The 13,124-nt window shown below is 43.2% G+C and overlaps 2 protein-coding genes across 4 annotated transcripts in view; one reads left to right on the forward strand and one right to left on the reverse strand.

Moving 5' to 3' along the window:
- Positions 1 to 8,445, forward strand: part of PAIP2 (poly(A) binding protein interacting protein 2) — a 34,517-nt gene extending 26,072 nt beyond the window's left edge. The window contains exons 2-4 of one of the 3 annotated variants that reach the window (XM_008054920.1): positions 2,093 to 2,256; positions 4,194 to 4,373; positions 7,348 to 8,445. In XM_008054920.1, coding sequence (XP_008053111.1) covers positions 2,119 to 2,256; positions 4,194 to 4,373; positions 7,348 to 7,404 — 375 coding nt within the window. In that variant the 5' untranslated portion in view covers positions 2,093 to 2,118 and the 3' untranslated portion in view covers positions 7,405 to 8,445. The remainder of the gene's footprint in view (positions 1 to 2,092; positions 2,257 to 4,193; positions 4,374 to 7,347) is intronic. The other 2 variants (XM_008054926.1, XM_021710785.1) reach the window with 2 other exon arrangements.
- Positions 5,571 to 13,124, reverse strand: part of LOC103257216 (solute carrier family 23 member 1) — a 17,147-nt gene continuing 9,593 nt past the window's right edge. The window contains exons 13-14 of the mRNA XM_021710794.1: positions 11,863 to 12,130; positions 5,571 to 6,438 (exon numbers count right to left, since the gene is read on the reverse strand). Of these exons, the coding sequence (XP_021566469.1) occupies positions 11,883 to 12,130 (248 nt within the window). The 3' untranslated portion in view covers positions 5,571 to 6,438; positions 11,863 to 11,882. The remainder of the gene's footprint in view (positions 6,439 to 11,862; positions 12,131 to 13,124) is intronic.

Here is a 13,124-nt window from a genome sequence, read left to right on the forward strand (position 1 = left end):
CTGAGGTGGAAGGATCGCCAGAACCCAGCAGGTCGAGGCTGCGGTGGCCGGGAGCAGCCACTGTACTCCAGTCTGGGCGACCGAGTGAGACTCCAACTAAAAAAAAAAAAAATTAGCCAGGCGTGGTCGCGCGCGCCTGTGGTTCCAGCTGAGGCGGAAGGATCCCCGGAGCCCAGTAGGTCGAGGCTGCGGTGGCCGGGAGTGGCCACTGCACTCCAGTCTGGGCGACTGAGTGAGACTCCAACTCAAAAAAGAAAAGCCAGATAATACATATAGAGCTAGTCTCTCCCCTGAAATTTACCCCAAGAGCTGGAAAATATTTCTAGTAGGAAATTTTAGTTTGTGTTTTACTTGTGTTAACTTTGGAATAAGCGTTAACTTTGGAGTAAGCACACCTCAGCAGGCCTTTCTTTGGCACAAGTCATCATACTGCTTGAGTTTATGTACAGGTTACTTTTTTTGAGTCTTACAACTTTATTAAAACTATGAAAACAAAAAATTTTCCCAATTCAAGTACAACTTTGGCTTGTTCCATGAAATTCCATGCAAGTCATTTTTTTTTTTTTTGAGTCAGAGTTTCACTCTGTCGCCCAGACTGGAGTGCAGTGGCCGCTCCTGGCAACCGCAGCCTCAACCTGCTGGGTTCCGTTGATCCTTCCACCTCAGCCTTCCAAGTAGCCGGAATTACAGGTATGCGCCACCACGCCCGGCTGATTTTTTGATTTATTGTAGGATGAGGTCTCGCTGCCCAGGCGGGTCTCGAACCCACGGACTCAGACAATCCACTCACCTCAGGCTCCCAAAGGCACAGGATTACAGGCTGAGCCACCGAGCCCGGCATGCAAGTCATTTTTAAGAAAAATTTATTACAGTGATGTGTGGGGTACAAGTCAGGATTAGGTACATGAGTGGTTTGCAAGGTGACTTGTTTTATGTAAACTGATTTTTAGCAATTTCAAACAATGAATTGGTGAAATATTGTGGAATCTGAAAGCTCATGCTTCAAGGTTTTTATCCTTTAGGTTAGATCAGGTTATCAGCTATTGAGTAGTATAAGACACCATACCTAAATTTGATACTACTTTTACTCAGAGGTTAGATTGCTTGATGCTCACTGTAGAGTAGGAAAATCCAGACATGGAGGACCTTGACATGGACCCAGAGAATGGTCTATGAAGGAGAGATCCAGAGCTATACCTCAAAACTGAGGAACCTAAGAGTTTATAAAAAGTTTGTTGGTTTTCACTTTCAATCTCTGGACTTTTTGAGATCTGTTTTAAAAAGTGGAATTTTAGCCGGGTGTGGTGGTGCATGCCTGTCGTTCCATATGCTTAGAGGGCTCACCTGAGCCCAGCAGGTCGAGGCTGCGGTGGCTGTGAGCGTGCCACTGCACTCCAGCCTGGGCAACAGTGACTCCAACTCAAAAAAAGTAGAATTTCACTTAATTACTGAGTCGTCAGACCATGCTTGTTTTATTTATTTATTTATTTATTTATTTTTTTTGAGTTAGAGTCTCACTCTGTTGCCCAGATGGAGTGCAGTGGCCGCTCCTGGCCACCGCAGCCTCAACCTGCTGGGCTCTGGTGATCCTTCTGCCTCAGCCTTCTGAGTAGCCGGAATTACAGGCACACACTACCACGCACGACCAATTTTTGATTTATTGTAGAGATGAGGTCTCACCAAGTTGCCCAGGTGGGTCTCGAACCCGCAGGCTTAGGCAATCCACTCACCTCAGCCCCCAAAGCACAGAATTACGGGCTGAGCCACCAATCCCGGCTCATGCTTGTTTTATAAAGCAAGAGATATCTAATATAAGATAAATTGGATAGTTTGGAGATTCCATTTATGCAATTGATTAATTTCATTTACTGTTAGCAGAAAATATTAGATGAATTTAGGCTATTTGCAGGTATTAAACATTAAAATCATTTGGAAAAAAATATATGTAAAGGTTTCCAGTTGTTCAATTGCTTGACTTACCATGTTCACTTAATATATCAAATGCCTCTTAACACCTAACTGTAATGCCTGATAATAGTAGCTGTTTATTAAGAACTGAAAGAATGAATAAATTTAACTGTTCTTTTTTAAGGTTAGAAACGACAACTAACGCCAAACATGAAAGATCCAAGTCGCAGTAGTACTAGCCCAAGCATCATCAATGAAGATGTGATTATTAATGGTCACTCTCATGAAGATGACAATCCATTTGCAGAGTACATGTGGATGGAAAATGAAGAGGAATTCAACAGACAAGTTAGTTTTGTGTATAAACATTTTTTGGTAGCTGATTACTGCCCTCAATGATTCTTGTGTTTGTCCCTGAAATGTATTGTTTGTCTTGTTTTTTTTTTGAGTTGGAGTCTCACTCTGTCACCCAGACTGGAGTGCAGTGACCGCTCCCGGCCACCGTAGCCTCGACCTACTGGGCTCTGGCTATCCTTCCACCTCAGCCTTCCAGGTAGCTGGAACTACAGGCGGTTGCTACCACGCCCGGCTAATTTTTGATTTATTGTAGAGATGAGGTCTCGCCAAGTTGCCCAGGCGGGTTTCGAACCCGCAGGCTCAGCAATCCACTCACCTCAGCCTCCCAAAGCGCTGGGATTACAGGCTGAGCCACCGAGCCTGGCTGTGTCTTGTTCTTTATATGTCACCACTCCTATTTTATTTGGCTGATGATTACTACCGGGCTTAACTACTTCTGAAATAACTTGAGGAGCCTGTTTCTGGGTCCCGCCCTGGATATTCTGATTCAGGAGGACTAGGGTGGAGCCTGGGAAACTGTTTTTAAAAAGCTCCCAGAGACTTCCAGTGAGCAATCGGATTTGGAAACCACTACCTTATGCCAATCAGATTGCTATGATACAGTGGAAGTCAAGAGAATTGAAGTATCAGGAGCAGACAGGCACAGAAACTGAGATGCAAAATTATGCTGCTTTTCACCTGATGTCCTCAATCTTATCAGCCTCAAAAAAATTTGATACCACTCTTTTCTTTACAGAATTGTCATATGTTGATAAATGTTGTCCTTTATTCCCATATTTCTGGCATCTGTTCCCATCTGTCTTCTAATTTCTTCCCTGATGATGTCTTTGGTACTTAGTAGCCAGCTTGACATCTCCATCTCCAGTGATAGATAATTCAGGAGTAAAACAATTTAGTCTTATTTCAGTGAGGATCAGTTGTATGTATGTTTGTTGTTGTTTTGTTTTATTTTTTGAGTTGGAGTCTCACTCTGTCCCCTAGGTTGGAGTGCAGTGGCAGGCTTATGGCCACCACAGCCTCTACCTGCCAGGTGGGCTCTGGTGATCCTTCCGTCTCAGCCTTCCAAGTAGCTGGAACTACAGGCATGCGCCACCATGCCAGGCTTATTTTTTGATTTATTATAAAGATGTCTCAATCAAGTTGCCCGGGCTGGTCTCTATCCTCCCAGCTTAGGCTGTCCTCTTGCCTCAGCCTCCCAAAGTGCTGGGATTACAGGCTTGAGCCACCGCGCCCGGCCGTATTTGTTTAATTACCCATTCTCTGATCCTACTCCCTAGAGGTTTTTGTTTTAGTTATTTTGGGGTTGAATTAAGGTTTGTGTAGTTGCATAGTATCACAGGTAATTCTGATAACTATTCCTGGAAGAGAGCACTCCTTTGTTACTTCTTCTCTGCCACCCTCAATGAAATAGAGAATATTCCTCCAATACAAGTAAAGACATGGAAAAATTCTAAACAGATCTTCCCAGGTCTTTATGGAAAGCTTTTCTTTTTCTTTTTCTTTTCTTTTGGTTTTTTTTTTTGACTTGTAACCCAGGCTGGAGTGCATTGGCATGCTCACAGCCACCACAGCCTTGACCTGCTGGGCTTAGGCGTTCCTTCCACCTCAGCCTTACAAGTAGCTAGAACTACAGACGCACCCCACCACGCCCGGCTAGTTTTTGTAATTTGTTGTAGAAACGAGATCTCACCAAGTTGCCCAGGCTGGTCTTGAACCCCCTGGTTTAGGCAGTCCTCTCGTCTCAGCCTCCCAGAGTGCTGGGATTATAGGCTGAGCCACCATGCTCAGCCCTTTTTTTTTTTTTTCTTAGCACAGAAGCAGAAAATATGACATTGTATTTTTAAATAGCTTAGTTTCAGGATATTTTAAGCCATTCTAGGAGTGTCTTGCCAGATGTGCTATAAATTCTTTATTTATTATAAATCTAGATAGAAGAGGAGTTATGGGAAGAAGAATTTATTGAACGCTGTTTCCAAGAAATGCTGGAAGAAGAAGAAGAGCATGAGTGGTTTATTCCAGCTCGAGATCTCCCACAAACTATGGACCAAATCCAAGACCAATTTAATGACCTTGTTATCAGTGATGGCTCTTCTCTGGAAGATCTTGTGGTAAAAAGTTTTTCATCTTTTTAAATCCTAGCACATCTTTCCTATAAGTGGAAAAGCCAGCTACCATCTGTTTGAGAAGTGTTCTGCATCTGTTCTCTCTATAGACTGTGCTGCTTCTTACAATGGAAGCAGAGGTCTCCCAGTCTTACGACATGGAGTATTCTGGCAATATTGTAGTGCTAGTCTTTGCCAATTAACGAACTTCTAGTCTTGATGTTGCCCTAAGATACTTAAATGACTTAGGAATTAATTTCTTTTAAAAACATACAATAGTTGCATGTGACTTGCCTGTACAAAAATATCTTCATGGAGAAGTTTTGCGCTTTAATCTTGTCCTCAACATTTGGATTTCACCAATATTTCAATGCAAATTTTTATCTGAAAGGTAAAGTTTTGGTGATCTTTTCCTGACCCAGGCTTTTTGTTGAGGTACCCAGTATGTTTGGAACTGTGGTTTAATAAGGAATTTTATAAGCTGTTGGCAAAAAGAGACACATTTGTGTTTTCAATTATTCTCAGTGTCTTGTCACTGATGCTATATTTACAGTAAAAAGTTTTTTCAGGAATTATTATAACTAACCATCAGCACTAGAGTTGAATCTGATGAGCCCTTCACTTAAAATTAAGGTAAAATAATTTCTGAAGTCACACAAAATTTTCTCAAAGTCTGAATGTTAACCTTTCTGTCCATGTTTACAGTCTCTAGTTCCTTCTACAAGATAGTGCTCTGGAATGTACCCACTGGACTCTGAAGTATGTTTTGTAATTGAATTCTGGTCACTGTGCAGTGATTTCCTAAAATGTACATCGTAATTACCTATGAAGCATATAATACAAAAACCAGTTTCTCATCTGTATCCCAGACCTGGAGAGTCGATCTTCTAGGCATGTTAATTTCTTAAATGCACTCCAGAGGATTTATTATACAGCCAACCTGCCCAAGTCAGGCATTTGAAAACTATTCGTATGCAGTGGCTCAAGCCTTTGTAATTCCAGCACTTTGGGAGGCCAGGGCGAGAGGATTGTCTGAGTCCGGGGTTCAAGACCAACCTGGGCAACTTGGTGAGACCTTGTCTCTACAATAAATCAAAAAGTTAGCCAGGCATGGTATTGTGTGCCTGTAATTCTAGCTACTTGGAAGGCTAAGGCAGGAGGATTGCCTGAGCCCAGCAGGTTGAGGCTGCGGTGGCCATGAGCATGCCACTGCACTCCAGCCTGGGCAACAGAATTAGACTCCAACTCAAAAAAAAAAAAAATGAATGATGTAGAGAGCATTGAAGTTTATGTTGCGATATAGCCTTTGCTGCAGTAATGAGGTAACCCAATTGAGCCAGATGTATGATCTGAACAGTGTAGGGTCATGCTTGCTTATGGCTCCATTAAGTCACACCACAAATAATCCTGGTTGCCCTGCTGAGTAAAGCTGGGCATAATGTATAACTTTAATCTAGACGTAGTACAGAAACTAGTTTGTCTATTTGCTTTATTTGCTTTGCTTCATTCTTATTTTTCTGTACTTGCCAAAAGATTGTACATTTAAGAACACTGCTTTTAAAAAAAAATTTTCACACTTCTGGAGTGTAGGTACATTTCCCTTGGTGGAAGGTAGAATATATCCTGACCAAGGAAATTACTGTGTACAAATTACAAAAGTAAAATTATTGCTCCAACATGCTGTTTAATGTTATGCATTGGTCTTAAAGTAAAATAATGTAGGGTCAAATTCACTGTAAAAGCCTGCCAGCATGCCTGCACTTCAGGCCCTGATTTCTTTTCGTCTTTACTAACTTGCAATCTAAAATGTGATCAAGGGAAATTTTCAGCTATTCTTCTTGTACACTCACAGGTCTACTCGGGACAGTAAAGAGTTAGAGACAGAACACTGTTGATACAAGTCTCTAAGGCTCTTAGAGATTTTGGCTCATTTCTCCCTTTAAAAAAAAAAAGAATCCCAAAGAAGGTGACTTCTCTAAGCTTACATAGAAGTTAGAGGCAGAGCTGGGGTTTCAGACTTAGGTCTTCTGGCTCCCCAGTAGTTTTCTTTTCCTGTTATATACCATGCTTCCTGTGGGAATTAAAAGACAGCAACTGTAGAAAGACAACTCACTGTCATTAAGGGTCATAAAGTAAAATAAATTCATCAATAATTCCCCAGTTACTTTAACCATAATTCCAACACTTGTTTAACATATTTATATAATATGAAAGTGTTTAAAGACAGTCAAGTATCATAGATTAACAGAATTTCTTGTTCAGTGCTATTGCTTTAATTTATGTGAGGTTACTGGGTTTCTGGGTACACTTAAGCAAACTAAATTTCAAATTCTACTTTCTTACTAGAAAATTATCTGATGTAATAGATAGCTTACATCTGATTTCTCCTTTTCCTGCCATATTTGTTTTTTGGGGTTACAATCAGTTTTTACAATCAGTTCTTGCTTTTGTCCTGTATTTTTTTTTTTTTTTAGATTGGAAAATATAGTTTCTATTTAGAAAGTAAATGAGAGCCTGAGCCCGGGGTTCGTGACCTGCCTGGGCAACTTGGCGAGACCTCATCTCTACAATAAATCAAAATGAGCCGGGCCTGGTAGCGCGTGCCTGTAGTTCCAGCTACTCGGAAGGCTGAGGCGGAAGGATCGCCGGAGCCCAGCAGGTCGAGGCTGCGGTGGCCGGGAGCGGCCACTGCACTCCAGTCTGGGTGACAGAGTGAGACTCCAACTCGAGAAAAAAAAAAAAAAGAAAGTAAATGAGAAAGAGAATAGATTCACCTCCCCAAGGTAGGGGAGGGGCCAAAGCAAGGAAACATGGCACTTATAGCTTAAAGAGCCACCTGGCCTGACCAGAGTTTAACAAAGCAATGGCCTTGTCCTGTATTTTTTTGAAGATATTTTTGCATGAGGATCTAGGTTGAATGCTTCCGAGTATCTGAAGCCATCTGTTAATGAACTTGCTTTTTTATGTACTTATTTTCCAGGTCAAGAGCAATCTGAATCCAAATGCAAAGGAGTTTGTTCCTGGGGTGAAGTACTAAATATTTGAGTAGACGGGGCCCTCTTTTGGTGGATGTAGCACAATTTCCACACTGTGAAGGCAGTATTAGAAGACTTAATTGTAAAAGCTCTCTTGTCACTGTGTTACACTTATGCATTGCCAAAGTTTTTGTTAGTCTTGCATGCTTAATAAAAGTGCTGAGACTGTTACTAAGTTAAAAGCTGTCAAACATTTACTGAAAACAGAATTGGCCCCATGGCTTGATGTGAAGACAGTGAGGAAAGAAGCACCAGTCAAGTTGTGTAAAAGCACCAAATTAAAAGACCTCTAAATCTTACTAAATTGTCGTCTTTGAGGTTAAACTGGTCCCCTAGGGTTAAATAACACTTGTAGATGTCTAAACTTTTTTAAAATCAGTAAACTTAAATTGTTTTGTTAAGCAGATTGCTCAGTTCACACTTAAATTTGCATTTGTCCCGTCAGAAAGAATCTGCTTTTTCTGAAGAAGGTCTGTTAATATGAGATAATTTGTTTGTGTTTTTTTTAATCAATATTTTTTAATATTGGGTACAGTTAAGGCTTAAGTATACAAATATGCTTCGTTCAGGCACCCTTGTTGATAAGGGGTGTCTCCCCGTGAGATAATTTGTTATAGACAAGTATGTCTTTGATTCTGAGGTAGTGGTCAGATGAGAGCTAGTCCTGGCTACTCTGGTATATTATTATGTTAGGGATACTGAATTCTGCTCCTGATGTTACGTCTGAGAAAGTATGTGATTTGAAAAGTGCATCTTCTAAGGATTCATTATATGACCAACACCAACCCGTAATCCAATTGAACAAAAATATTGTAACATGATTTGAGTGGTGCTTTTCCTTGCTTTGTTAACCATCCTGACAGTAGTCTGCAGCACAACTTTTCTTTTAACAAAGCTAGAACAGTTTCAGCTTCTTAAACTTCATATTTGGGTAGGTTAAGCTGCCATATGTGTTCAGTGTGAATAGTGTTTAAGTTGAAAATATTGTAAAAAAATTATATTTTTTCAAAAATATTTAAAAAAATAAATAATAGTAGAACTGAGCTGATGGTTGTGTTTTTTGATGCTGGAATGCAGACTCTCCAGTAGTGAAACTCACTTTAGTATAGGCTCACCACCTCAGGACAGCCTTGCTGGCAAAATGTGCTAAGAATCAGTCTTTGTTAGATTCCATAGCAGCACATATGTTGTTGTGTAAGTATCTGTCCAAAATACAGCAGTAAAATAAACCCCATTACCATCCCTGCTTTTTATCACCTCAGGCTGCATTGTCAAGCCAATAATAGACAGCCATGTAAGGAACTTTATGGCTGGCCAGTATGGTGGTGGCCTTACTCTAGTATAGCCTCCATTGTTTTCTGCCCTTCACAAGGGCTTTCTTGAGTTTGTTGGATCAAGATCAAGGCTGCATAGTCAGTTCTGGCTCACATTGTTCTGGAGATGAGGGGTCCTTTGGTGTGAGCCCTAATATGTATGCTCAGTATTTTTTAATAGTCACTTTAACAAATGAATAAATAGGTGAGTTTTGTTTCGGTTTGAGTTAGAATCTTCCTCTGTGGCCCAGGCTGGAGTGCAATGGCATGCTCATGGGCCAACATAGCCTCCACCTGCTGGGCTCAGGCAATCCTTCCGCTTCAGCCTTCCAAATAGCTGGAACCACAGGCATGCGCCACCACGCCCAGCTACTTTTTTGATTTATTGTAGAGATGAGGTCTTGCCTAGCTGCCCAGGCTGGTCTTGAACCCCTGGACTCGGGCACTCCTCTTGCCTCTGCCTCCCAAAGTGCTGGGATTACAGGCATGAGCCACCGCACCCAGCATAGGTAGGTTTTTTTTTTTTGAGTTGGAGTATCACTCTGTCACCTAGACTGGAGTGCAGTGTCCACTCCCTGCCACCGCAGCCTCAACCTGCTAGGCTCTGGTGATCCTTTCACCTCAGTCTTCCAAGTAGCTGGAACTACAGGCGTGTGCTACCATCCCGGCTAATTTTTAATTTATTGTAGAGATGAGGTCTCACCAAGTTGCCCAGGCGGGAAACCCGCAGGCTCAGGGCAGTCCACTCACCTCAACCTTCCAAGGCGCGGGATTACAAGCTGAGCCACCAAGCCCAGCTTATAGGTAGGTTTTTAAAGAAACTCTGGGCTGGGCACAGTGCCTCAGCCTTTGTAATTCCAACACTTTGGGAGGCCAAGGTGAGAGGATTGCCTGAACCTCGGGGGTTCGAGACTAGCCTGGGCAACTTGGTGAGAACATGTCTCTATAATAAATCACAAAAAACAAACCAGGTATGGTGGCATGCGTCTGTAGTTCCAGCTACTTGGAAGGCTGAGGCGGAAGGATCACCTGAGCCCAGCAGGTCGAGGCTGTGGGCTGTGATAGCCGTGAGTATGCCACTGTACTCAGCCTGGGCAACAAGTGAGACTCCAACTCAAAAAATAGTAAGAAAAAAAAAAAAAATATATATATATATATATATATATTAGGCCGGGCTTGATGGCTCAGCCTGTAATCCCAGCACTTTGAGAGGCTGAAGCAAGTGGATTGCCTGAGCCCGTGGGTTCAAGACCCACCCGGGCAACTTGGTAAGACCTCATCTCTACAATAAATCAAAAATTAGCCAGGTGTGGCAGTGTGAGCCTGTAGTTCCCGCTACTTGGAAGACTGAGGTGGAAGGATTGCCGGAGCCCAGAAGGTCGAGGCTGCGGTGGCCGGGAGCGACCACTGCACTCCAATCTGGGCAACAGAGTGATACTCCAACTCAAAAAAACCCAAAAAAACAAAAAACAATGAGGCTCTGAGGCAGGAACAGTCATGCTTGACTCTTGGTCTTTTTGGAGCCACGAAGCATCCAGTCCCCCCTGTTCTCTAATAGCTCAGTACAAAGGGCACAGCAAGCTGCCGAATATATGAGGCTGACAGATCATTTCTCTGGGGCACATGAGTTCATTTCTACATACTGCCAACTTATAGGGCGGTATAAGAGCAAAGGCTCTAACCAGACTTTCTGGATGTGAAGCCTGTGATCATAAGCAAGTCAACCTTTCTGTGCCTTAGTTTCCACATCTCTAAAAGACAGTAGTAACATCTTTCGCTGGATTGTGTGATTAGTTAATATACATCAAGCACTTAAGACAGTCCCTGGCATATAGTCCTGTTTAAGTGATGCTAATGTTTTCTCTATTTAGGAGTCACCTAGGCTAATCTCTCTCTTTCTTGGAGTTTTCTGTCTGAGGAGACAAGCACATTGAAACCACTTCAGAGTTTAACTAGAGAGCCAGGCATCTGTATTATAGGTAGAAATGGTAAGTTTCAGAGCATCAGCTGCCTACACATTATGAAGCCCTGTGGACAAATGATCCCCTCATCAGGACCTGTACAGGCATAGTGTTAGGGTGATTGAAATCCTGTTTTAAAGGGTTTTAATTTTATGACCATTATTGAAACAAGGCAGCATATATGAAGGTATTTTGTCAGTTCTTGTCCCATGTCAGTATTTCTCAATCTTTTCCATGTCAAATATAAAAATGATATTTGTTCAGCATACTGGAGTGCACAAGGGATGAGGCTGCCTATGGCTGGAGTTACTAGCTTGTAGACTCCACTTGGCCATTATACTGCCCAGGTATCTGAAAGGCCAAAGGGATCAATATTTCAGCATAACTGTAACCTCAGTGCCCGTAGGAGATTCTCTCACTAAAAAATGGCTAAGGAATTCCACCCAAAATCCATATATTGACATTTTACCTAATGTACCTTCTTATTTTATTTATTTATTTTTTGGGGTTGGAGTCTCACTCAGGTCGCCCAGACTGGAGTGCAGTGGCCGCTCCCAGCCACCACAGCCTCGCCTGCTGGGCTCCGGCGATCCTTCCGCCTCGGCCTTCCGAGTAGCCGGAATTACAGGCATGCGCTACCACACCCGGCTGATTTTTTGATTTATTGTAGAGATGAGGTCTTGTTGCCCAGGCAGGTCTCGAACCCACGGGCTCAGGCAATCCACTCACCTCAGCCTCCCAAAGGCGCGGGATTACAGGCTGAGCCACCAAGCCCAGCCGTAATGTACCTTCTTGAGGACACTTATACAGGTCACAAAAATGGAAACTGAGTAGTTACGTTTTTCTTTGGATATAGAATATGAATAAAGCCGGGCTCGGTGGCTCAGCCTGTAATCCCGCACCTTGGGAGGCTGAGGTGAGTGGATTGCCTGAGCAACTTGGTGAGACCTCATCTCTACAATAAATCAAAAAATCAGCTGGGCGTGGTAGCGCACACCTGTAGTTCCAGCTACTTGGAAGGCTGAGGCGGAAGGATCACTGGAGCCCAGCAGGTCGAGGCTGCCGTGGCTGGGAGCGGCCACTGCACTCCAGTCTGGGCAACGGAGTGAGACTCCAACTCAAAAAAAAAAAAAGAATATGAATATTTTGATTATTCAGCCCTCCCACAAAAACTGTAGACACATACCTTTCCTGGAAGAAATTTTTTCAGACCTTGGTGCACACGGACCCAGTTTCTGTAGTTTCTGGAGTGTCTTCTGGAACTGGAAGCTGATCTTTTGTCCTTGAAGAAAATCCTTTGAAGACTGGGCAGATAGGAACATATTTCAGAAAGGCAATCCTTTTTACCATGTCCATCCCAATGGGGAAGTCATAGCTTTTGAGACTGCTAGAAGTGTCACTGTTGGCATGAGCCCCGGCTTTCCACTGTATCAGACCACGTTCCTCTGGGCTCCCTGGAAGAGGACAATGAGGTCATTTACCAGTGTCAGCAACCCTCTGCTGCCTCCCCTTCCCATAACCCATTCCTAAGGCAGACTTCTAGAATCAAGTGTCCTTTCTTAAATATCATCTGGTCCTAAAAAGTTGAATACATTGTTTCTGAGCTCCTAACTTGGCCAGAACTCTAGGGAACACTAAATGATACACTAAATGAGATGTTTTCATTATCTCGTTTTTTTCTTTTTCATTTTTTTTTTTTTGAGTTGGCGTCTCTGTTGCCCAGACTGGAGTGCAGTGGCCGCTCCCAGCCACCGCAGCCTTGACCTACTGGGCTCCAGTGATCCTGCCACCTCAGCCTTCCAAGTAGCTGAAACTACAGGCGCGCACTAACCACGCCCGGCCAATTTTTGATTTATTGTAGAGATGAGATCTCACCAAGTTGCCCAGGCGGGTCTCGAACCCACAGGCTCAGGCAATCCACTCACCTCAGCCTCCCAAAGCACGGGATTACAGGCTGAGCCACCGAGCCCGGCCTCAAGCAATCTTTCTATCTCAGTCTCCTGAGCAGCTGGGACCACAGACATTGCCACCACATCCAGCTAATTTATTTATTTGTAGAGACAAGGGCTCACTTTGTTGCTCAAGGCTGGTCGTTTTTTTTTTTTTTGAGGTGGAGTCTCACTCTGTCACCCAGGCTGGAGGGCAATGGGTCTGGAACTGGGGCCTCAGGCAGTCCACTCACCTCGGCCTCCCAAAGCGCTGGGATTACAGGCTGAGCCACCGAGCCTGCCTGTTTTTATTTTTTTTGAGTCAGAGTCTCACTCTGTCGCCCAGGCTGGAGTGCAGTGGCATGCTCACAGCCACCACAGCCTCGACCTGCTGAGATCAGGTAATCCTTCCACCTCAGCCTTCCAAGTAGCTGGAATCACAGGCACATGCCACTATGTCCAGCTAATTTTTCTTGATTTATAGTAGAGATGAGGTCATGCCTTTTTTTTTTTTTTTTTT

This window comes from Carlito syrichta, unplaced genomic scaffold (genome assembly GCF_000164805.1).
Source record: "Carlito syrichta isolate Samal-C Ts95f unplaced genomic scaffold, Tarsius_syrichta-2.0.1 Scaffold80101, whole genome shotgun sequence".
Classification (NCBI taxonomy): Eukaryota; Metazoa; Chordata; class Mammalia; order Primates; family Tarsiidae; genus Carlito; species Carlito syrichta.